The sequence below is a fragment of the Salvelinus namaycush genome, chromosome 16 (genome assembly GCF_016432855.1).
Source record: "Salvelinus namaycush isolate Seneca chromosome 16, SaNama_1.0, whole genome shotgun sequence".
NCBI classification, from domain to species: Eukaryota; Metazoa; Chordata; class Actinopteri; order Salmoniformes; family Salmonidae; genus Salvelinus; species Salvelinus namaycush.
In genome coordinates this window covers 33,914,796-33,939,019 of record NC_052322.1, presented here as the reverse complement: position 1 = coordinate 33,939,019, position 24,224 = coordinate 33,914,796, and the positions used below count along the sequence as shown (strand labels likewise).

General features: G+C 44.2%; 1 protein-coding gene across 1 annotated transcript in view; it reads right to left on the bottom strand.

Moving 5' to 3' along the window:
• Nucleotides 1–24,224, bottom strand: part of LOC120061335 (protein bicaudal D homolog 2-like) — a 99,761-nt gene that overhangs the window by 24,435 nt on the left and 51,102 nt on the right. The window contains exons 3-5 of the mRNA XM_039011082.1: nucleotides 4,131–4,283; nucleotides 2,627–2,841; nucleotides 2,244–2,490 (exon numbers count right to left, since the gene is read on the bottom strand). Of these exons, the coding sequence (XP_038867010.1) occupies nucleotides 2,244–2,490; nucleotides 2,627–2,841; nucleotides 4,131–4,283 (615 nt within the window). The remainder of the gene's footprint in view (nucleotides 1–2,243; nucleotides 2,491–2,626; nucleotides 2,842–4,130; nucleotides 4,284–24,224) is intronic.

Sequence of the window (24,224 nt, the reverse complement as noted above, 5' to 3'; positions counted from 1 at the left end):
ACACAGAGTAGTGCAGGCCTCGGAGGCACCCAGCTATTTTCAGGGGCTGATGGTGAGTCAATAATAGATGAGTATCACTGTTCATCTTACTCTGTTATTCAGCTGGGATGAATATGTCTCGATGACAGGACTCAAAAGGAGGAAATGGTTTAATAAATATCTATCTAGAATATTTAGACATGAACAGTCAGGAAAGGAACTTTTAGCTCTCAGCATACTGTATTTTTAAGTAAAGTATATACAAACTTTATTATGTGATGATTCCATACCCCGCCCCCCCTTACCATACCCCACCCTCAATCTGTCCCCCTCCCTAATTTTTGTTGATGACCTTGACAAGCATCTTGGTAATGCCAAGCTTGAGGAGTGTCTTAATCAAATTATTTCCTCAGAGTAGATGTTTGGCATATTAAAGATGCCTGCTGCTTACAGCTAGGACTCATCTTCCATCCTCTAATGCAGATGGACGTGACCTAAATGTGTAAAAGGCATATGGGCCACTAGGCCTACTGTGTAAAAGGGCAACTGGTTCGCATGAGTGAGAATCATACTCCCACGGTAGCCATTTTGGATCTGATTGCACAGTGGGAGTATTGATTCTGCTGTAACTGAAGAGTAGGGTGACCTGCTGCGAGCGGATGTCTGGGATTGATTAATCGGTCTGTGATTGATAGGATGAGGAGAGAGAATGGCATCAGAGCAGTTGAATTATTGAGTAGAGTTTTGGGTTTCCCTGTTGCAATTCCGGCCAGTGGAGGAGACCCAAAGGGATGGTTGACACTATGTTGGCTTAATGCTGAACACTAAGGCCTGCTGCTGCCTCAGAAATTCAGTATCAAAGGACCGGATTGGGTTAAATGCCATGGTACTCATACCAAGGCAATGCTATGGTAACCTAGAGGCAACCTGGTGACAACCTCATTGTGATGTGTTGGGGGGGACTTGAGTCTTTTCACCCACAGGTATCCAACCAGTACACACTGGTAACCATGGAGACAGCTGTGGTATTCTGATGTTCTGACAGATGGCAGATCCACCGGTGGTGGCGCCTCATGTGTGTGGCCTCCCGGGGGTTGGGGGGGGGAGGGGCGTGCAGCCACTGGACACACTTGTCTGACTGACTGACCGAGTCGACCGACCAACTTCACATTCCAACAAGAGGCTTGGCTTCTAGAGTAGTCAAGGAAATCGTTCTGATTCCAATGGATGGTACTGTATGTAGGCTCTAAGATCTGATGAGGCTATACAGAGATCTACAGTACATGATAGAAAAGCCCTCATCAGTATTTGCTATGTGTAAACTTAAAGTATTGGAGTTCTATGGTGTTTTATTGCTTTTGACTCTATGCTGTAATTGACTTTGATCTCCCTTTGGCTTGTCTGGACCAATGACACTTAATGAATCAGCAAGGGATCGATTGAGCCTTCTCAACAGCTCTACTATTGAATAAATATCCTTCTGGACCCCTTGCGGGGGAAGATTGATGTACAGCGTTCGGGTGGGCCTTCGCTTCAGCAAACAGGAAAGGAGGGGTGCTCAACAACAATGACAAAAATCATGAGAAGGGCTTACAAAGAAACACTTCTAAAAGGACTAATTCATGGCAGAAAGCAGTTGGAGCACTCAACATAAAAGGCAGATCATTGTTTTTAGCTCACACTAATCCATTGTACAGGATGAGAACAGAATGAGAACAGGTGACTAACGTCTTCCTCAGAGTGACCGGACCATTGCACTTAGCTCCTATTTGACCACTAGGCTATGAATAGGAGCTAACTGCATTGGTCAGGTCACTCTGATGTACACCGTTATTGGATCTCAGAAGAGAATATTGATAGGATCGCCATAACTAATTTACATGTATGTTAGTGTGTGTAGACTGGGCCTTCAAATACACTGGGAAAGTGTATATTAAGTGAGTCTACACACAGTGTGCAGTCAATAGTTCATTCTTCTACTGCCCACTCCCAACAAACATTTGAATTACGAGGGTGACCGAGGGTACTGGGCACGACGAACTTAACAAATTACGACATTGCCGTAGGCTTTGAAGATATCAAATTTTGTTTTGAACATTTTAATATCAATGAGTAATTTCAAACCTTGACATTCATTCATATCATACACAGTGTAACAGATTCACTGAATGATTGAAACACTATGGTTATAGCTGCAGCAGCTGGATATTCCTGACTGTTATCCCTCTCATGCACAGTCATACTCAAATTAACTGTCTACGTACCTGCAGCAGCTGCTGTTTGAGTTTCTGGATCTCAGAGATGTTGAGTTCACTCAGCAGGTCATCTACCAGGCTGGGGACGGGGCGGAACAGGTCACCCTTCTTGGGCGTGGACGCACGGTTGTCCTCAGTGATGGCGTTGGCAAGCTTGCTGAAGCCATTCTCGTAACCATGGAGAGCCTCATCGTTGTTGGGTTCCGTGGCTGCGTCGTCGCTGAACTTGAGCCCATCCAGAGAGATGCTGAGGGGGCTGGGAAGAGGGAGAGGACCAGAACATGATAACATGAATTTCACAGTTATTCTCATAATGCTTTTTATTATATTGTACAGGGTTTTGATGGATGAGGTGTTACAGATGGAATTGGTGCATTTGATTGTGTATGTACCTGTGGTACATAGAGTCTCCTATGCTCATGTAGTGGGAGAGCTCTTTCCTCAGGGCGGCCTTCTGCTCACACTCAGTCTTGATGGTCTCCAGGGCTTCCCCTAGCTGTCGCTCGGCGATCTCCTTCAGGCGGATTGCGTCCTCCAATTGGCTGTTCAGGAACTGGGTGTCTTCCTCCAGACGACGAATCTCGTGCTTCAGACCTTCAAACTCCACCTGTAGGGGCGGGACAGACAGGTAGGTGTTAATAAAAGCATAGAGGTGGGCTTATATAGGGGAAATGGAAATAGGAAACCATACTGGTTTAATCAACTCATTTTGTCACCATAAAAAGAGGGCTTTTAAAAGTGCAAAATTGCCTTTTCATTTAAATAGGATTTGGTACTGTAATCTTACATTTGCCAATTAATACTATAGCCTACAGCCTTCTGTTTTAAAATCATGCCTTTAAATTTAACAAACATAATCCCTGGATATGCGGCATGTGAAGTGTTAGCAGTTCCCACATAAAAAAAACTATTTCGAAAGGAAATCCCCTATTTGTAAATTCTCTTATATTTTGTGTCTGGTTTAACTCTTGCCATTGGTGTGAATTAAACTCAGAGTATTTGCTTTGCAACACCGCATCTCTCTCCGTCTCTGTGGCCTAAGGAGAGGGAAAACTGGCTAGAAGTCGGGATTACCAGAAACACTACATTAAACTGTGTCACATTCAGACACGCTCCTTCTCTCTCCAGGTGCAAATAGGTCTCCACATAAAGGCTTATCTCTTTATTAAATCTGAGTGTGGTTTCTACAATCTGAATTAAATCAGTGTATTCCAGGTCGATGTGAGCAGCAGACACTGGAGAGTGCAGACAGACAGAGGTCTATGGTGTGTATACATGGACAACTGTGAGTTGCACATAGACTGGGGTGTGTGGTAGACAGTAGTGCAAAGCCTAGGTTCAGAGAGCCTGGGTTAACTGAGCCTCAAGAGCAGATTCAGCTATACGCAGTGAGGAGGGGTTCATAATGAAGTGTGAGTGGAGGAGTAGCCTACAGAAGCAAGAGAGTGCAAGTAAAGCAGTGGAGGCTGCTGAGGGGAGGACGGTGCATAAAAATGGTTGGAACGGAGCGCAAGGAATGGCATCAAACACAAGGAAACCATGTGTTTAATGTATTTGATAACATTCCACCTATTCCGCGCCAGCCATTACCACAAGCCCATCCTCCCCAATTAAGGTGCCACCAACCTCCTGTGATGTAAAGATCAAATCAAATGTTATTTGTCACATGAGACGAATACAAAAGTGAAATGCTTACCGTGAAATGCTTGATGGGTTGATCTCATCTCATTTCCCTTCCCCCATCCCATCTAGCCCCACCCCATCCCTCTGTTGAGCAAAGAGACCCGTTTCTTCAGAATGATGTTCCCTTACCTAATCTCCTTACTATCCCACATCCCCATGTCCCAACCTAGCTACCCCCCCCCCTCTCCCCGGTATAGTGGTGTTGCTCTTCACCTGGGTCTGTTTGAGCCCGGAAACCTGTTTCTGCAGGGAGATGTTCTCCTCCTCCAGCTCTGTGTAGTCCTGCAGCAGACGTGCCTCCCGGAACTTATACTCTTTGATGTCATCACGCAGACGAGTCCGCTGCAGCTCCACCACTTGGATATTCTGTAGGGGTGAAGGACAGGGACAGAGGGAGAAGAGGAGGGAGGGATGGAGAGAAAGGGATAAAAAAAATTGAATAAGGCTGTAACGTAACAACATGTGGAAAAAGTCAAGGGGTCTGAATAGTTTCCGAAGGCACTGTATGTTAGACTTGAGTAGAGTAGCCTACATGTATTGACACATAAAGACGTCGGAGCAGCTCGATGTAGTACAGATGTTAGCATGTGTTATCAATACCTGACAGATTAACATGCTTACTGTAATACAGATACAGCTGAATGCAGCATCTCCCAACTTGCAGTGAGCTTGGCCTTGTCTCCATTAATCACTTGAAGGTAAGAATGTAACGAAGGAAGAGAGGAGAGAGAGAACTCAGAGATAACTCCCTGTTCCCCTCCTCCGATGACAGGCTGACAGGCTCAAAGCAAACAGGATCAGATACTGTAAGCCCTGCAGAGCAGCCAGCCTGTGTCCTCATCGTCTCTCTCTGTCCCCCTGTCTGTCCTCCTTCATACCCCTTCCTTCCCCTCCGTTGGCCTCGAATACCTCCCCTACCACCCCTTAAACCTTCCCCTGTCATCCCCCATCACTACCCATCCCAGCCAGTCGCCCCTTCGCTTACAAATGCAGGAAACATAAGTCTGAAGGTTAGGCTACATAAAAGCTCTACAGTAAGGAGATACTCAGTAAAGGCGTGTGTGTGGTGCTTGCTCTGAATGTATATGTGTGTGACTTTGAGAGCGAGCATGTGCAACCCGTTTTATGCAGTTATCAGTGTATGAATCCATTCATTTTGAGAGTTCAGCCATGCAGTGGGGTCTCTTTGATTATTCGTGCATGTGTGTAGCGTGACACACAACCTCTAATCCTTTCAGGTGACCGAGTTAAGGTGAAAAAGGACTGTCCCTCAACACACACGTCACTCCAGTCACAAATCAGAGGGGTCACTATCTTTAAGAACAGGTGCTGAGGGAGTATGTGTGCGTGTGTGTGAAAGTTTGAAATGCATTCTATGAAAACATCTCAGTAATTTGACTCATCAGTTTAACCAATTTAATCAATTTAACCAATTTAATCAACCAATTTGTCTTTATTACTCTCCATTACCCATCTAATAGGACTTACTATGCAATTACTATCTTAGCTTGCAGATACCATTATATCTGTAGAAAAATGTGTTTCCACCGTTAGCATGTTTTCAGAGCGATGCTAAATCCCCGTTGAAGGAAGTACATGCTCCTCATTATCTCTGTGTAATAATTAATCACTACGCGCATAGCCCGATTGATGTTGATGGTTGGATGAAGACTCATGAATATTCATGAAGTTGTGTGCATGTATAATGAGCGTGGGCATAGTCTATCCTGCCTGTGTGAAAATCCTGGTATTGGTGCATTGATGAATAATGCATGATCTACAATACAGATCACACCAATCACGATAATACTACATTGTAATTACACCTCGGAATCTCCAGCTGGGAAGGCAGGAAGGAATCGATACAATCGCCATACCACTACAGTGGCTAAACCATTACCTACAGTCTATAGACTTTACAGTACACTTAAATGTCTGTGTATTTCCCTGCTCTGGTGTACATTCCTCTAACAGTCTTTTAGTACTTAAAAACACACTTGAATGGTAGGCTACGCTTAAATAGCCAGGTTAAGGCTGCACAGTAAGTGAAGGGTTAGGCTGACTGAAATATACTGACTATAATGAGACAAGTTGGAATGTAGAAGGGGCTCTTGCCTGCTTATCTGTAAAATGTAAATGACATGACGGCTGTGCTGAAGTCAAGACCTAAGCTCCATATGAGACATTCTGACTCATTTAGTTGGACCCTATCAACAACACTCAGCAGTGTAATTCCTTCACCTATAGAACACATTTAGCAGTGACACCACTGACATTTCTCAGAAAGCTCAAATTAACAGAGCACAGCTGCAGGCCTGAGCATTTCTGCACACAGAGTCAAAATAAAGCAATCTCAATGACACAGACCTACTTCTGGACTTAAGAGCATGTTCAATGGAGAGAGTTCCAGAGTAGAGACTTAAAGGAGTAGTTAACTATTTTACAATATGATGTTAGATGGTTCCTCAACCTGATAGTAGTCTATGGGCCAGGAGAAATTGTAATCCATGGTTCGGTTTTCTTTAAACAGCCACTACAAACTTCAGCTAACTTTAGCCACCACTAGCTAAAAATCAATGGTAATGATAGGGGCATGTGAACATAACTTTTTTTTAATGTCCAAATCACCTTGAAGTAACATCAAACCAAATATGGAGTTTATTTGAGTAGATTTCAGGTGATTTTGGTCATGCCCCCATCACTTCCATATACTTTTAGCTAGCGGTGGCTAAAGTTAGCTGAAGATTGTAGTGACTGTTTAAAGAACAATTTCTCCTGGCCCATAGACTACTATCAAGGTGAGGAGCCATCTAACATCATGTTGTAAAATAGTTAACTACTTAAGTCCAGGAGCAGGCTAAATCTATGTTAGCACAATCTACAGTGCAGGTCTGTCTCCCTTTTCTCTACAGTGATTTGTCATGTTCAGGATAGACAAAGATAGCCAGGTGGTCCAGTCTAAGTAATATGGAACGGTCTCTTCCAGTCCAGGGTCAGTTGCCTCAGCTGGAGGGTCAGTGCTGTCTGGCCTTAATGAATACAGACCACCACACAAACTGATTAAGAGGCTCCTCAAACTGATTAGGATGCAAACGAGGGTTTTGACCTTCCACCCTGCTGTCCGTAAGAGCCCACTCTGCTCCCGCCATCACTGACCATGCAGAGGTCCTCGGGGACTGCGTGAAGGGGTGTCTGCAATTCTGCCGGACAGAAAAGGTGAGCCGTAGTTACACAGCGGGGGTTATGGTGGCTGAGTGTGTGGCTGCCATAAAACGTGAATAATATTTACTCAGACGAATGACAGAGCCCTCCCCTGGGGGTTTCTGGTTTTGTTGACATTTGACGTCCCACATTAAGGACCCTGTCAATGGGAGGTCTCTGATTAACATAAAGAGATTTATGTTAATGAAGTTTATGAAGACTCTCTGCCTGCTGTCACTACAGGCACACACCAACTGCCTCACTCAGACACACACACTCAAACCTCAAACTGGGGAGTGTGTGTGTGTTTGGATAATACTTAAGAGCATTAATGTTAATGTGTGCAAACTGTGCACAAGTACAAGCATAGCTGTAGTGTTAAATTAAGCCTTATGTGCAGTATACAGTATGTGTGTATATCTCTGTGTCCTCTGATAAGTCCTTGACTGTGGTCTAATCCTCTCTCTGTATGGGATGCAGTGGGTGCTGCTGTAAAGGATATGAAAGCACTGGCTCAGTAGATTCTAGAGGTCAGAGCTCCCTCCTCTGAGCTGATTCAGTCATACTGGAACTCTACTGAACACTTTCACATCTATAGCTCCAATTTCACAACTAAAACCGCCTTCGACAGCATACTGAGTCTTAACCAGCTCATGTCTCAGCATAGCTTTGAGTTAGTGCCTAAAGTGTTTGAGCTTTTCACAATCACCGCTATTGAAAATAGCTCTATAACTTGGTAAATCACTATGTTAGAGGTTACAGCTTTATACCGCTGTAGATTAGGTGGGTTTTGAAACTGTGGTTAGACTGTGGCTTGGTCTTAATACTATGGGATATCTAGTGTGTGTTTCCATGAAAATCCCACATTTACTACCTTTTCCCATTTCCCTTCCCTGAAAAGAAGGTACAACATTCCCAGATGGCACGAAGCGGGATTACTGATATAATAGCACTGTCTGGCTCACAATAATGTGATTTGTACCGCATACAAGGTAATGTATTGCATTCTTCCCACCCAAAACTAAGACATTACTCCATTTCACTACCTTTTCAAGCTTTTTTTTAGAATATGAAAGCAAACCTTTGCTATATACTGACAACACCATCAGGTCAGTAGGTACCCAACATAACAACAAGCGGTGGTGTGATGGACACAGTCACTCATATAGATATAGAGGTCTATAGAGCCTGTCTGCACTCCTGATTTCTCTAACCGTTTACATGTGTAATATTGACATCAGCTCAGATCCACTTGTTTTTCAAACATGGTCCTGTTTTATCAATAGCTGTTCTGAACAATGGACAGTTCTTTACCTCTGTCAAATTACTATGTACCTTAAAGTTGTGTGTATTTGTATTTATTTTTGCAATAAAGATGATGATGCTACAATAATACAAACTCACAATAGCCTAATGATATACACATGATTTAAATAGCAGGACAATGTAAAGTCCATTATCCCGCTGAAGAGTATGGATTTGACTGTTTGAGAAGGTTTGAATCCTAAGCAACCTATTGTTGGAAGTACAATAGACCAACATAGCTACTGTAGTAGGTCAAAGCTGTGTGCTAGAAAACCTTGGTCGAGCATTAGTGAAGTATGCATTGTGATGCTCATGTGAATTTCCTTTCTTTTTCAGATTCAGACCAATGCCTGCTTCTCACTTAAAACATATTTATTTTTTACACCGGAAGGTGATTATGTAACATTATTATACAACATTATGATTCAGCATAACACAGCAATACTGTAAAGTAAAGTAAAAATACACAATGACAAATGTCAGCAGAAATAATGTAGTTAATAGTATTTCATTTATATTAACAGCTGATTTTCCAGAGGGAAGCGAACAACCAGAAGCTTATTTAAGCCAATATGGAGTAAGCTGCGAAACATTTCCCTGACCTCTTTTAACAAGACAATCGTGCAAGCTCCTGGAAAATACACAAATAATCAACATGTAGCCTATCCATGAACTATTTCCATACATTACTGACTGTTACATTAGGTGCTCGGTATTCTGCAACAACAGAGGGCTGTGCCACATACTTCTCCCCCTGACATCCTTGTCATCCACCTTGGTGGAAACAACTCAGGATACACCAAGGGGACACAGACGTGCTGATTTAGAGGTGGTCATCCGAATGTTTCCCGGGACAATGGTGGAGCTAGATGTTCCAGTGAGACCAGAAGATAAACAAGCGCATAGAGGGGGCCCGGGGCTCTGTCAATCTGCTGGTGTACGCGTTTCAGGGAACACAATCCCCCACCCTGCCATTAAGCAGTGGAGTGGAGCGGGGTGGAGTGCATCTGACGGATGAGGGCAATGATGTATTCCTTGAGAGTTGGGAGTTGGTCTCTCCAGTCTCCACCTTTCTCTCCTCCGTAGTAGCAAGACGTGCAAAGTAGTACACACATCACACTCCCTGTTCATTGCCACTCAACGATGCACTTTTAAGAGCCATCTAATAATTCAAAATAAGTACACACCGTGCGTGTGTGCCCCGGTCTGTGTATGTGTGTGTGTTGTGACTGGTATGGGCGGGGGAGTCCAAACTATACACGACAGAGAATGGTCAAAACGTATCCTCCGAGAGGTGAACTCAGGACCTTTAGATCCCAGGGCGGTGACGTAAACCATTATGGTACAAACTCTGTCATAAACAAAGTATCTTGACACTCTATGTGCTGCTGTGCGGTTTGTTGCTAACCTTACTTTGCTACCTGCCAACTTTACGTTTTTTACTTTTTTAAATACCGTTTTTTATATTTTTTGCCTCGCTCAACTTTTTTCATTCAACTTTTTCACCCCGGACATGGTTCGTCAGGTCGTCCACCAGCCGAAGCTAAGTAGTAACATTAACATTATGCCTTCTAATTGCAGTCGCTGTAATCATAATATACAGGAGAATGATCGCCTTATGGCTAGGATGTGCTGCAAGCCCAGCTTCAGACGCAATTGTTAGGCAAGGGTAATTTAAGTGTAGGAAAGGATGAAACAGCGTCTGTGCCACCAATAAGTACAGATAGTAGTATAAATCCCCACGCACAGTCCCCGCAGCCGGACAATTCTCTCATGGCTTCTGGAGGGAAATGCTGTAGGAATGCTCAACCGGTGTCGCTCATTCAGCCGACAGAAACTTTCAACCGGTTCTCCCCATTAAGCAACGGGTTGGAGTCAGAGGCCGAGCCTTCTCTGGTCTCTCCTCCTCCTGTTACGGGGTCTGAGACGCCGAAGCCTCACAACAATAGCGCAGACAAATTGAAGACCCTAGTCATTGGCGACTCCACTACCCGCAGTATTAGACTTAAAACGAATCATTCAGCAATCATACACTGTTTACCAGGGAGCAGGGCTACCAACGTTAAGGCTAATCTGAAGATGGTGCTGGCTAAGGCTAAAACTGGCGAGTGTAGAGAGTATAGGGATATTGTTATCCACGTCGTCACCAACGATGTTAGGATGAAACAGTCAGAGGTCACCAAGCGCAACATAGCTTCAGCGTGTAAATCAGCTAGAAAGATGTGTCGGCATCGAGTAATTGTCTCTGGCCCCCTCCCTGTTAGGGGGAGTGATGAGCTCTACGGCAGAGTCTCACAACTCAATCACTGGTTGAAAACTGTTTTCTGCCCCTCCCAAAAGATAGAATTTGTAAATAATTGGCCCTCTTTCTGGGACACCCACAAACAGGACCAAGCCAGGCCTGCTGAGGAGTGACGGACTCCATCCTAGCTGGAGGGGTGCTCTCATCTTATCTACGAACATAGACAGGGCTCTAACTCCCCTAGCTCCATAATGAGATAGGGTGCAGGTCAGGCAGCAGGCTGTTAGTCAGCCTGACAGTTTAGTGGAGTCTGCCACTAGCACAGTCAGTGTAGTCAGCTCAGCTATCCCCATTGAGACCGTGTCTGTGTCTCAATCTTGGTTGGGCAAATCTAAACAAGGCGGTGTTCGCCTTAGCAATCTCACTGGAATAAAGACCTCCTCCATTCCTGCCATTATTGAAAGAGATTGTGATATCTCACATCTCAAAATAGGGCTACTTAATGTTAGATCCACCACTTCCAAGGCAGTTATAGTCAATGAACTAATCACTGATCATAATCTTGATATGATTGGCCTGACTGAAACATGGCTTAAGCCTGATGAATGTACTGTGTTAAATGAGGCGGCAGGTAAACTAGTGGTTAGAGCGTTGGATTAGTAACCGAAAGGTTGCAAGATCGAATCCCCGAGCTGACAAGGTAAAAATCTGTCATTCTGCCCCTGAACAAGGCAGTTAACCCTCCTAGGCCGTCACTGAAAATAAGAATTTGTTCTTAACTGACTTGTACAGTTAAATAAATGTTTAAAATAAGGCCTCGCCTCCTGGTTACACTAGTGACCATATCCCGTGGAGGTGTGGCTAACATTCATGATAGCAAATTAAACATTTTAAAAAACAACTGCGTTTTTGTCTTTTGAGCTTCTAGTCATGAAATCTATGCAGCCTACTCAATCACTTTATATAGCTACTGTTTACAGGCCTCCTAGGCCATATACATCATTCCTCACTGAGTGCCCTGAATTCCTATCAGACCTTGTAGTCATGGCAGATAATATTCACATTTTTGGTGACTTTAACATTCACACGGAAGTCCACAGACCCACTCCAAAAGGCTTTCGGGGCCATTATCGACTCAGTGGGTTTTGTCCAACATGTCTCTGGACCAACTCACTGCCACAGTCATACTCTGGACTTAGTTTTGTCCCATGGAATAAATGTTGTGGATCTTAATGTTTTTCCTCATAATCCTGGACTATCGGACCACCATTTTATTACGTTTGCAATCGCAACAAATAATCTGCTCAGACCCCAAACAAGGATCATCAAAAGCTGTGCTATAAATTCTCGGACAACCCAAAGAGTCCTAGATGCCCTTCCAGACTCCCTCCACCTACCCAAGGACGTCAGAGTACAAAAATCTGTTAACCACCTAACTGAGGACCTCAATTTAACCTTGCGTAATACCCTAGATGCAGTCGCACCCCTAAAAACAAAACAAAATTGTCATAAGAAACTAGCTCCCTGGTATACAGAAAAAAAACTGAGCTCTGAAGCAAGCTTCCAGAAAATTGGAACGGAAATGGCACTACACCTGCCTCATTGCCTGTATCCGCTATGGGTCCGCGGTCAAACGACCACCCCTCATCACTGTCAAACGCTCTCTAAAACACTTCCGCGAGCAGGCCTTTCTAATCGACCTGGCCCGGGTATCCTGGAAAGATATTGACCTCATCCAGTCAGTGGAGGATGCCTGGTCGTTCTTTAAAAGTAATTTCCTCACCATCTTAGATAAGCATGCCCCTTTCAAAAAATGGAGAACTAAGAACAGATATAGCCCTTGGTTCACTCCAGACCTGACTGCACTTGACCAGCACAAAAACATTCTGTGGCGGACTGCAATAGCATTGAATAGTCCCCGCGATATGCAACTGTTCAGGGAATTCAGGAACCAATATACGCAGTCAGTCAGGAAAGCAAAGGCTAGCTTTTTCAAGCAGAAATGTGCATCTTGTAGCTCTAACACCAAAAAGTTTTGGGACACTGTAAAGTCCACGGAGAACAAGAGCACCTCCTCCCAGCTGCCCACTGCACTGAGGCTAGGTAACACAGTCACCACCGATAAATCCATGATAATCCAAAATTTCAATAAGCATCTCTCTATGGCTGGCCATGCCTTCCTCCTGGCTACTCCAACCCCGGCCAACAGCCCCCCCCGCAGCTACTCGCCCGAGCCTCCCCAGCTTTTCCTTCACCCAAATCCAGATAGCAAATGTTCTGAAAGAGCTGTAAAACCTGAACCCGTACAAATCAGCTGGGCTAGACAATCTGGACCCTCTCTTTCTAAAACTATCCGCCACCATTGTTGCAACCCCTATTATCAGCCTGTTCAACCTCTCTTTCGTATCGTCCGAGATCCCTAAAAATTGGAAAGCTGCCGCGGTCATCCCCCTCTTCAAAGGGGGTGACACTCTAGACCCAAACTGCTATAGACCTATATCTATCCTGCCCTGCCTCTCTTAAGTCTTCGAAAGCCAAGTTAATAAACAGATCACTGACCATTTTGAATCCCACCGTACCTTCTCCGCTGTGCAATCCGGTTTCCGAGCCGGTCATGGGTGCACCTCAGCCACGCTCAAGGTACTAAACGATATTATAACCGCCATCGATAAAAGACAGTATTGTGCAGCCGTCTTCATCGACCTGGCCAAGGCTTTCGACTCTGTCAATCACCGTATTCTTATCGGCAGACTCAATAGTTTTTCTCTAATGACTGCCTCGCCTGGTTCACCAACTACTTCTCCGATAGAGTTCAGTGTGTCAAATCGGAGGGCATGTTGTCCGGACCTCTGGCAGTCTCTATGGGGGTACCACAGGGTTCAATTCTCGGGCCGACTCTTTTCTCTGTATACATCAATGATGTCGCTCTTGCTGTGTGCGATTCCCTGATCCACCTCTACGCAGACGACACCATTCTGTATACTTCTGGCCCTTCCTTGGACACTGTGCTAACTAACCTCCAAACGAGCTTCAATGCCATACAACACTCCTTCCGTGGCCTCCAACTGCTCTTAAACGCTAGTAAAACCAAATGCATGCTTTTCAACCGTTTGCTGCCCGCACCCGCACGCCCGACTAGCATCACCACCCTGGATGGTTCTGACCTAGAATATGTGGAGAACTATAAATACCTAGGTGTCTGGTTAGACTGTAAACTCTCCTTCCAGACTCATATTAAACATCTCCAATCCAAAATAAAATCTAGAATCGGCTTTCTATTTCGCAACAAAGCCTCCTTCACTCATGCCGCCAACTTACCCTATTAAAACTGACTATCCTGCAAATCCTAGACTTCGGCGATGTCATCTACAAAATAGCTTCCAAAACTCTACTCAGCAAACTGGATGCAGTCTACCACAGTGCCATCCGTTTTGTTACCAATCACCTTATACCACCCACCACTGCGACCTGTATGCTCTAGTTGGCTGGCCCTCGCTACATATTCGGCACCAGACCCACTGGCTCCAGGTCATCTCTAAGTCTATGCTAGGCAAAGCTCCGCCTTATCTCAGTTCACTGGTCACGATAACAACACCCACCCGTAGCGCACGTTCCAGCAGGTATATCTCACTGATCATCCCCAAAGCCAACATCTCATTTGGCCGCCTTTCCTTCCAGTTCTCTGCTGCCAGTGACTGGAACGAATTGCAAAAATCGCTGAAGCTGGAGACTTTTATTTCCCTCACCAACTTTAAACATCAGCTATCTGAGCAGCTAACCGATCGCTGCAGCTGTACATAGTCCATCTGTAAATTGCCCACCCACCCAATCTACCTACTTCATCCCCATACTGTTTTTATTTACTTTTCTGCTCTTTTGCACACCAGTATTTCTACTTGCACATCATCATCTGCTCATTTATCACTCTATTTATCACTCTGCTAAATTGTAATTATTCGCTACTATGGCCTATTTATTGCATACCTCCTCATGCCTTTTGCACACACTGTATATAGACTTTCTTTTTTTCCTACTGTGTCATTGACTTGTTTATTGTGTTATTCCATGTGTAACTCTGTGCTGTTGTCTCTGTCACACTGCTTTGCTTTATCTTGGCCAGGCCGCAGTTGTAAATGAGAACTTGTTCTCAACTAGCCTACATGGTTAAATAAAGGTGAAATATATATATATATTTTTTAATAAACCAAACTGGAAGTCTTTCGACTAGCTTGGAAAGACAGTACCGTGCAGTATCGAAGAGCCCTCACTGCTGCTCGATCATCCTATTTTTCTAACTTAATTGAGGAAAATAAGAACAATCCATAATGTATTTTTGATACTGTCGCAAAGTGAACTAAAAAGCAGCATTCCCCAAGAGAGGATGGCTTTCACTTCAGCAGTGATAAATTCATGAACTTCTTTGAGGAAAAGATCATGATCATTATAAAGCAAATTACTGACTCCTCTTTAAATCTGCGTATTCCTCCAAAACTCAGTTGTCCTGAGTCTGCACAACACTGCCAGGACCTAGGATCAAGGGAGACACTCACATTTTAATACTATATCTCTTGACACATTGATGAACATAATCATGGCCACTAAACTTTCAAGCTGCATACTCGACCCTATTCCAACTAAACTACTGAAAGAGCTACTTCCTGTGCTTGGCCCTCCTATGTTGAACATAATAAACGGCTCTCTATCCACCGGATGTGTACCAAACTCACTAAAAGTGGCAGTAATAAAGCCTCTCCTGAAAAAGCCAAACCTTGACCCAGAAAATATAAAAAACTATCGGCCTATATCGAATCTCCCATTCCTCTCAAAAATGTTAGAAAAAGCTGTTGCACAGCAACTCACTGCCTTCCTGAAGACAACCAATGTATACAAAACACTTCAGTCTGGTTTAAGACCCCATCATAGCACTGAGATTACACTTGTGAAGGTGGTAAATTACCTTTTAATGGCGTCAGACCGAGGCTCTGCATCTGTCCTCGTGCTCCTAGACCTTAGAGCTGCTTTTGATAACATCGATCACCACATTCTTTTGGAGAGATTGTCTACATGGACAAGTTCTGTCCTCTGACAAATCAACTGTAAATTTCGGTGTTCCTCAAGGCTCCGTTTTAGGACCACTATTGTTTTCACTATATATTTTATCTCTTGGTGATGTCATTCGGGAAACATAATGTTAACTTCCACTGCTATGCAGACGACACACAGCTGTACATTTCGATAAAACATGGTGAAGCCCCAAAATTGCCCTCCCTGGAAGCCTGCGTTTCAGACATAAGGAAGTGGATAGCTGCAAATGTTCTACTTTTAAACTGGGACAAAACAGAGATGCTAGTTCTAGTTCCCAAGAAACCAAGAGATCTTCTGTTGAATCTGACAATTAATGTTGATGGTTGTACAGTCGTCTCAAATAAAACTGTAAAGGACCTCGACATACTCTTGACCCTGATCTCTCTTTTGACAAACATATCTAGACTGTTTCAAGGACAGCTTTTTTCGATCTACGTAATATTGCAAAAATCAGAAACTTTGTCCAAAAATGATGCAGAAAAATTAATCCATGATTTTTCTAGGTTAGACTACTGCAATGCTCTACTTTCCGGCAACACGGATAAAGCAATAAATAAGTTAGTGCTAAACACGGCTGCTAGAATATTGACTAGAACCAAAAAAATAGATCATATTACTCCAGTGCTAGCCTCTCGATACTGGCTTCCTGTTAAGGCTAGGGCTGATTTCAAGGTTTTACTGCTAACCTACAAAGCAATACATGGGCTTGCTCCTACCTACCTTTCCGATTTGGTCCTGCCGTACATACCTACCCGTAAGCTACGGTCACAAGACGCAGGCCTCCTTACTGTCCCTAGAATTTCTAAGCAAACAGCTGGAGGCAGGGCTTTCTCCTATAGAGCTCCATTTTTATGGAATGGTCTGCCTATCCATGTGAGAGACGCAGACTCGGTCTCAACCTTTAAGTCTTTATTGAAGACTCATCTCTTCAGTAGGTCCTATGATTGAGTGTAGTCTGGCCCAGGGGTGTGAAGGTGAACAGAAAGGCACTGGAGCAACGAACCGCCCTTGTTGTCTCTGCCTGGCCGGTTCCCCTCTCTCCACTGGGATTCTCTGCCTCAAACCCTATTACAGGGGCAGAGTCACTGGCTTATTGGTGCTCTTCCATGCCGTCCCTAGGAGGGGAGCGCCACTTGAGTGGGTTGAGTCACTGACGTGATCTTCCTGTCCGGGATGGCGCCCCCCTTGGGTTTGTGCCATGGGGGAGATCTTCGTGGGCTATACTCGGCCTTGTCTCAGGATGGTAAGTTGGTGGTTGAAGGTATCCCTCTAGTGGTGTGGGGGCTGTGCATTGGCAAAGTGGGTGGGGTTATATCCTGCCTGTTTGGCCCTGTCCGGGGTATCATCGGACAGGGCCACAGTGTCTCCTGACCCCTCCTGTCTCAGCCTCCAGTATTTATACTGCAATAGTTTATGTGTTGGGGTGCTAGAGTCAGTCTGTTATATCTGGAGTATTTCTCCTGTCTTATCCGGTGTCCTGTGTGAATTTAAGTATGCTCTCTCTAATTCTCTCTATTTTTTCTCTCTCTCTCTCGGAGGACCTGAGCCCTAGGACCATGCTTCAGGACTACCTGGCCTGATGACTCCTTGCTGTCCCCAGTCCACCTGGTCGTGCTGCTGCTCCAGTTTCAACTGTTCTGCCTGCGGCTATGGAACCCTGACCTGTTCACCGGACATGCTACCTTGTCCCAGACCTGCTGTTTTCAACTCTCTAGAGACAGCAGGAGTGGTAGAGATACTCTGAATGATGGGCTATGAAAAGCCAACTGACATTTACTCCTGAGGTGCTGACCTGTTACACCCTCTACAACCCCTGTGATTATTATCATTTGACCCTGCTGGTCATCTATGAACATCTTGGCCATGTTCTGTTAAAATCTCCACCCGGCATAGCCAGAAGAGGACTGACTAGCCCTCATAGCCTCGTTCCTCTGTAGGTTTCTTACTAGGTTCCAGCCTTTCTAGGGAGTTTCTCCTAGCCACTGTGCTTCTACACCGGCATTGCTTGCTGTTTGGGGTTTTAGGCTGGGTTTCTGTACAGCACTTTGTGGCATCAGCTAATGTAAGAAGGGCTTTATAAATACATTTGATTGATTGATTTGTAAATGGACAGTCTGGTGATGACAGCAAGCTGGAGGACACAGATCACCACGAATCACATGTGGTGAGCTATCGACACAGGGATGGTGGTTGGAAGAGCGCGCTTGTTTTAAATATAAAAATGTTGCGGTAGCTTTTGATAAAGAAGAACATCAAGATGAAGCAGCTGCTTTATAAGTGGGATGCACTGTTGAGCGCTACATCCCGAGGTGTTCGTGCTGATTGTACGGAGATTGTGACAGCCGGTTAAATGGCGTCCCTTGAGAAAGCAAGAACAAGATGTATGTCAGGAGAAGTGCAGTATTATCATAAGGAAACGTATACTTGGAATACGGAGGAGGAATGGAGGGAAAAAGAGAGGCAGAGGGGGTCTAAGAGAGAGAGGGAGGAAGACGGTGAGCTTGAGTCAGTTAAAAATGGGAGATGATTTGTTAAACAAGAATGGTAGGAAGTGTAAGCAGAGTGAGCTGAAGACAGGAGAAATGGAAGTGAATGAGGGCGAAGTATCGGTGGTGAAGTTCTCAGAGCCCTAGGCTTGCACCGAGGGTCAGGATAAAGATGAGTCTGTGACAGTAGGAGTGAAGTTTATGGAAAAAGTGGACCCTTGCCTTTTGGCTGATCCATTTGTGGTTTCAGGGTGGGTGAAAACAGAGTTCGGTACTGTGGAATCGGTGAGGGTAACCAGAAGTGGTCTTGTAATAATTGTTTGTGTTTCTGCTGGTCAGAAGGCGAGAAGGCATTAGGCGTTAAACGAATGGGGGCAAGAAATGTGAACTGTTTTCATTGAAAGAAGTGATTACTGGAGTAGTAGTAAATGTAAAGGTTGACCATTTTCTTTTGACTCTGAGAACCCTAATGCTAACAACCCTGTCAAAAATCTGGTATAGGGATTCTCTGTAACGGTCTGACAGATCATGACGACAGGCAGGGAGTGTGTTGTGCACCTCCAATCAAGATGATTTGCCAATTTTCATCAGCATTGGTGTCATATTGACTTAGATGTGATGGTAGGGAGATTGGAATTTAACACTGAGCCAACCGCACGACTATAATTAGATCTAGGCCTATCTGTCACATGGAGAGGAGATAAAAGGAGCAGCCTTGTCCAGCTCTGTTTACAGACAGATCTCTAGTGAAACAGTGTTGCTCAAAGCTGTAGAAGCTGTATAGGAGCCTAGAGAGCAGATGAGGACAATGGAAATGCCCCGAGACAGCGAGGCTTTGCAGAGCGAAGGTCACTACATCAGCCCATGTTGAATCTGAAACAGCCCAGTACAGAGCTGGATTAACCCCAGGAGGAAAGAGGAAAGGAATCAAACATACCATCACAACCCCCACGTCACAGATTCTGTAAACAGAGAATTCTATGGCTCCATAGGAATACTGTAGGTCTGTAGCCCCATTCTACAGTCAGAATCTGGGAGAAAATAGATATTCTTTCATCCTGCTTATTGCTGGGAGCGATTGTCATTCTATTCAACACCCAGAAACCATTAGTGGGGCGAACACACTCAAGTTCACATAAAAAAAAAATATATATATTTTACTGTGTGGGTGGGTGTGTTGCTCTGATCTCTCTAGTCTTCCCTTTGTGTGTGGTCGTGTTTGTGTGTAAGTCTAGAGGGGTGATATCGTGCATGAATGCACATAAATGTGAATTAGTGTTTCGGTGTGAGTCCAGGGGTCATGTTAGTGTGAAAATGCATAGGCACGTGAGCATGTATGTGCATTCGTATGAGTGTACATTTGTGTGTGTGTGTGTGTGTGTGTGTGTGTACTGGAGCATGTACTGTAGTGCGTGGCTGCAAGCCTGACAGCTGTTGTGCAGACTTACTATCAGCCCAATCGATCCAGCATGAACAATCACTTTGGTGTTGCTGGACCGGTGGCTTAAATCAGTGACACACTTTCAGAGTCCGGCCCTTTAAACCTGATACGAAAAGACAAACATTATTACGAATCATTCGGGGTGGCAGGTAGCCTAGTGGTTAGAGCGTTGGGCCAGTAACGGCTTAAATCAGTGACACACTTTCAGAGTCCGGCCCTTTAAACCTGATACGAAAAGACAAACATCATTACAAATCATTCGGGGAGGCAGTTAGCCTAGTGGTTAGAGCGTTGGGCCAGTAACGGCTTAAATCAGTGACACACTTTCAGAGTCCGGCCCTTTAAACCTGATACGAAAAGACAAACATCATTTACGAATCATTCGGGGCGGCAGGTAGCCTAGTGGTTAGAGCGTTGGGCCAGTAACGGCTTAAATCAGTGACACACTTTCAGAGTCCGGCCCTTTAAACCTGATACGAAAAGACAAACATCATTACGAATCATTCGGGGCGGCAGGTAGCCTAGTGGTTAGAGCGTTGGGCCAGTAACTGCTTAAATCAGTGACACACTTTCAGAGTCCGGCCCTTTAAACCTGATACGAAAAGACAAACATCATTACAAATCATTCGGGGCGGCAGGTAGCCTAGTGGTTAGAGCGTTGGGCCAGTAACCGAAAGGTTGTTGTATCGAATCCCTGAGCTGACAAGGTAAAAATCTGTCGTTCTGCCCCTGAACAAGGCAGTTAACCCACTGTTCTCTGGTAGGCCGTCATTGTAAATAAGAATTTGTTCTTAACTGACTTGCCTAGTTAAAAAAAGAAAAATCGCTGACAGGTCTTTTAAAATGTTCGTGACTATACAGTAAATAGCCATCAGTCTGAGAGACATACGGAACTGGGCAGAGGGGGGAATGGGGGGGGGATGAGGTATGTGGGGCGGGGTGGGAAGATTACCCAGGGAACATCTGGAGGGCTTAGTGCCCCTGGTTTCACACCAGGGTAGACTGATCCTTGTAAACTGATCTATTACCACAAGGTCAATGGCATTAGGTCAAAGCTAGAGCTGTTCTGTAATGGGGAGAATCTGTATCGGTCTCTTTACCACATCCACCCGTCTAACTCTCCCCTTCACTCTTCCTCTTTTTTTCTCTTTCTACCCTTCACACACATTTTCTCTCTATTCCCTTCTCATCTCGCTCTCTCCTTCTCTTCCCCCCTTTAATTATTTGTTACTCTTTATTTTTGTAGGTATTTTTCTTAAAACTGCATTGTTGGTAAAGGGCTTGTAAGTAAGCATTTCACTGTAAGGTCTACACCTGTTGTATTCGGCGCATGTGACAAATAAAATTAGATTTGATTAGATATTGATTTGATTTACCCCTCTTGTCCTCCTCACTCTCTCCCTCCCTCCTCTCGCTATCATAGTCCAGGAGGAGATCATTAATGGTGACAGTTCTGGAAGAGAGACAATAACGTAGAAGACACCTATACCCCAGGGCCTTCTGGGAGCTTTATTATATTGGGCTCATGTCAGCTAATATTTAGGGGGAAGAAAGAACCGCCCCCCCATCATCCTTCTACCTCCATACACCATCTCCTATAAAGAGCTACTCCTCTATTATAAAACCCTCCATCAGTGTAACTTCTGTCATTCTAGAACCTTCATTCTTTCTTGGCCTTGAGGATGTTAAAAAGTTTCAAAAGCTGCAGCCATTCTACAGTCTAAACATATAGCAGCCTAATAAGAGGTAACATAACATATCAAAATGACACATCAGAATGAACAATTCTCTCCTCCAGAGTATCTCATGCCCTCTCCTTCCTGCTCTTATCCTTTTATCTCACTCCTTCTCTTCCATTTGGTCGATAATCCAGCTAATTTAAGAGTTATAAACAAGCTTGTGAAATGGAACGTCTACGAGGTGTAGATGAAGGGGAGGAGACGGGTTAAAGAAGGTTTTTTAAGCCTTGAGAATTGAGACATGGATTGTGTATGTGGCAATTTAGATGGTGAATGGGCAAGACAAAATATTCAAGCTTTGAACGGGGTATGGTAGTAGGTGCCAGGCGCACCGGTTTGAGTGTGTCCAGAACAGCAACGCTTCTGGGTTTTTCACGCTCAACAGTTTCCCGTGTTGAGCGTTGGGGGGTTGCATTGCAATATTAGGAAGGTGCTGGCTACACGACTAAGACTGTCTATCCCCATCCTCTACAGGGTAACTGTAAACGGATTTATGCTATCATGTCCGCAGACACTAAATAGTGTAGTGATAAGGAATAAGTATTTCTGTGGCTCTGAGTGAATTATTTAAAGGTAGAGTCTAATGGAGTCATGGCCATTACAGTGCACCGCCTATCTGTGTTACTGCCCCATTGTGTGGCTCTAATCCTGTACTGTAGCTTGCACCGTGGCAGATAAATGTGGCTTTTCACTGCCCAAGGCTCTGGGTCCCATTCCGTCCTGCTCCAACTAACTGGCTGGGTGTCGATGGGCCTCACAGACGGCAGACGCTTCTAAATGTGACGTATGAATGCTGCATACTAGCAGTATGCTCAACATGATCAATAGAAAGAGAGGGGGAGGGAGGAGGCGTTCCTAGGCTTTCTCAGATAGTTCTAGTAATAGACAGCTGCTGTTTTAGATGCTTTATACGTCTGAGCAGTGCATGTGCCACTACTAGTATACCAATATAGCAGTAGGTTAACTGTGATTGATGGTTATGGAGCAGAGAAGGTCACAGAGTTTCAGTAGGGTGGGTGATCAAAGGCTGAATGCAGACGTTTTTATATCAATATTAAATCATTTCTGGGTAACAATTAAGTACCTTACAGTAATAGATTTCCATTAAAATGGGCAAAAATAACTTTTTAGCAAAAAACTATTCTTCAAGCAATATTTTTGCTAGGACTGTCTGGGAGTGGTCTGAGTGGGGAGGGAAAACTAGCTGTTATTGGCAGAGAGATTTGGAACTGTCTTCGTTATTGGTCTATTAAAGCAATTGTACACGAGAGGGAGTCCCAAACAACTTTTTTAGCACGGCTGTGCAGTGGTCCGCCTCGTACCGTAGATCTGCAGCCATGATAAAAAAGTGAGTGTACAATTGCTTTTCTACAACAGGTTACCAATTAAATAAAAAACATTATTTTGATAAATGTATTCATAGGCTACTATTTCATCCCTCAACAAAAATATAGGCCTAGTCCGGACACATCTACGGTTGCTAGCCAAGCCGGCTGGCCGTTAATTCTATTGGTTAGGTTGCCAGAGACCCGACCCGGACGTTAAGTCTTTTTGTTCCATATCTATGAACGTGACCCAGTCGTTTGTTCTAAATGTTCCGTGGCCAGCTCTCCTCCCTTGCTTGCTAGCTAGCCAACTACGGCTTACACAGTCACGTCAAACTGCAGCAAGAATAACAGCAACGTAGCTGTATTTCATTTATTTGTATATATCCATAAAAATTATACTTATTCATAATTTTGACTGTCAGGTTAATTCCCAATAGGACAGTGGAGATCGAATTTCAATATTGAAACAATGTTGCAAATGTGCAGATACAGACAGCAAATGTTAGACTTGAAGCATTTGGGAAATAATGTCTAGATGCTTTTTACAGTGGAGATCAAGTTAATGAATTGGCTGGCTGGGCTGATGGGACAGTGGATGCACAGGGATTTTTCAGATGTAACAGAAAACAAGATTCCCATTTTGTCATAGGCTGACCCGTGCTAAACAGGTTTTTTAGTATGGCTTAGAACGCGTCTCAACCAATCACAATGTTTGTTTTGACCAACCCTTTGTAGAATAACCAATTTACTGCATGGTGATGTCACCATGGAAAGCAGTAACTCCTGCCCATGCAAACCTGTTGATTAGAAGGGCCTGTGTAGATAGTTTCTGGTTGAAAATACAATCAGGAAATAACATGGATAACATTTTGTCACACTTTTACAATGTTAGTTTCGTCATCTGTGACAATATTATATAAAACAAAGGAAAAACAGAATTTTGACAGCACTGGTCATTAATGTCTATGGGACATCATGAAAATTACCTCTCACATGGTGCCTGAACCTTTCTGACACAATTATGTATCATAAAAATGTCTGCATCCGATATAGCAGACAGGTACTATATCAAGGGTTGTTAAGGCTGTCTAGAGACTACCTATTTTTCTATTTCAAATCTCTCATAGATAAAGAAGATCAACAGTCACGGGGCAAAGCAAACAGTGACCAGTCTCATGACAGATCAACTGACAGAGGTTTGGATAAAATCACCCCCCTGACTAAAGCAGGTTTGCCAAGCATTTCCCAGAAAAAGAAACAAACACATCACGATTAGGGGCTCTGTTTATTCTCATTAAACCTCTCTCAGATTTCCCTCTCCTATTCTCCTCTCTTTCACACTCTCCAGGTCCTCTTGCCACCCTCTCCCTTTCTCCCTCCTTCCCTAGCTGCCTAATTTTAAAGCTAGCTGACAAAGGTTCCTTTCAGAGTCCTCAGTCCCCATCACAATGCCAGCCTCAGTGCCCTGGATCCACCCGCT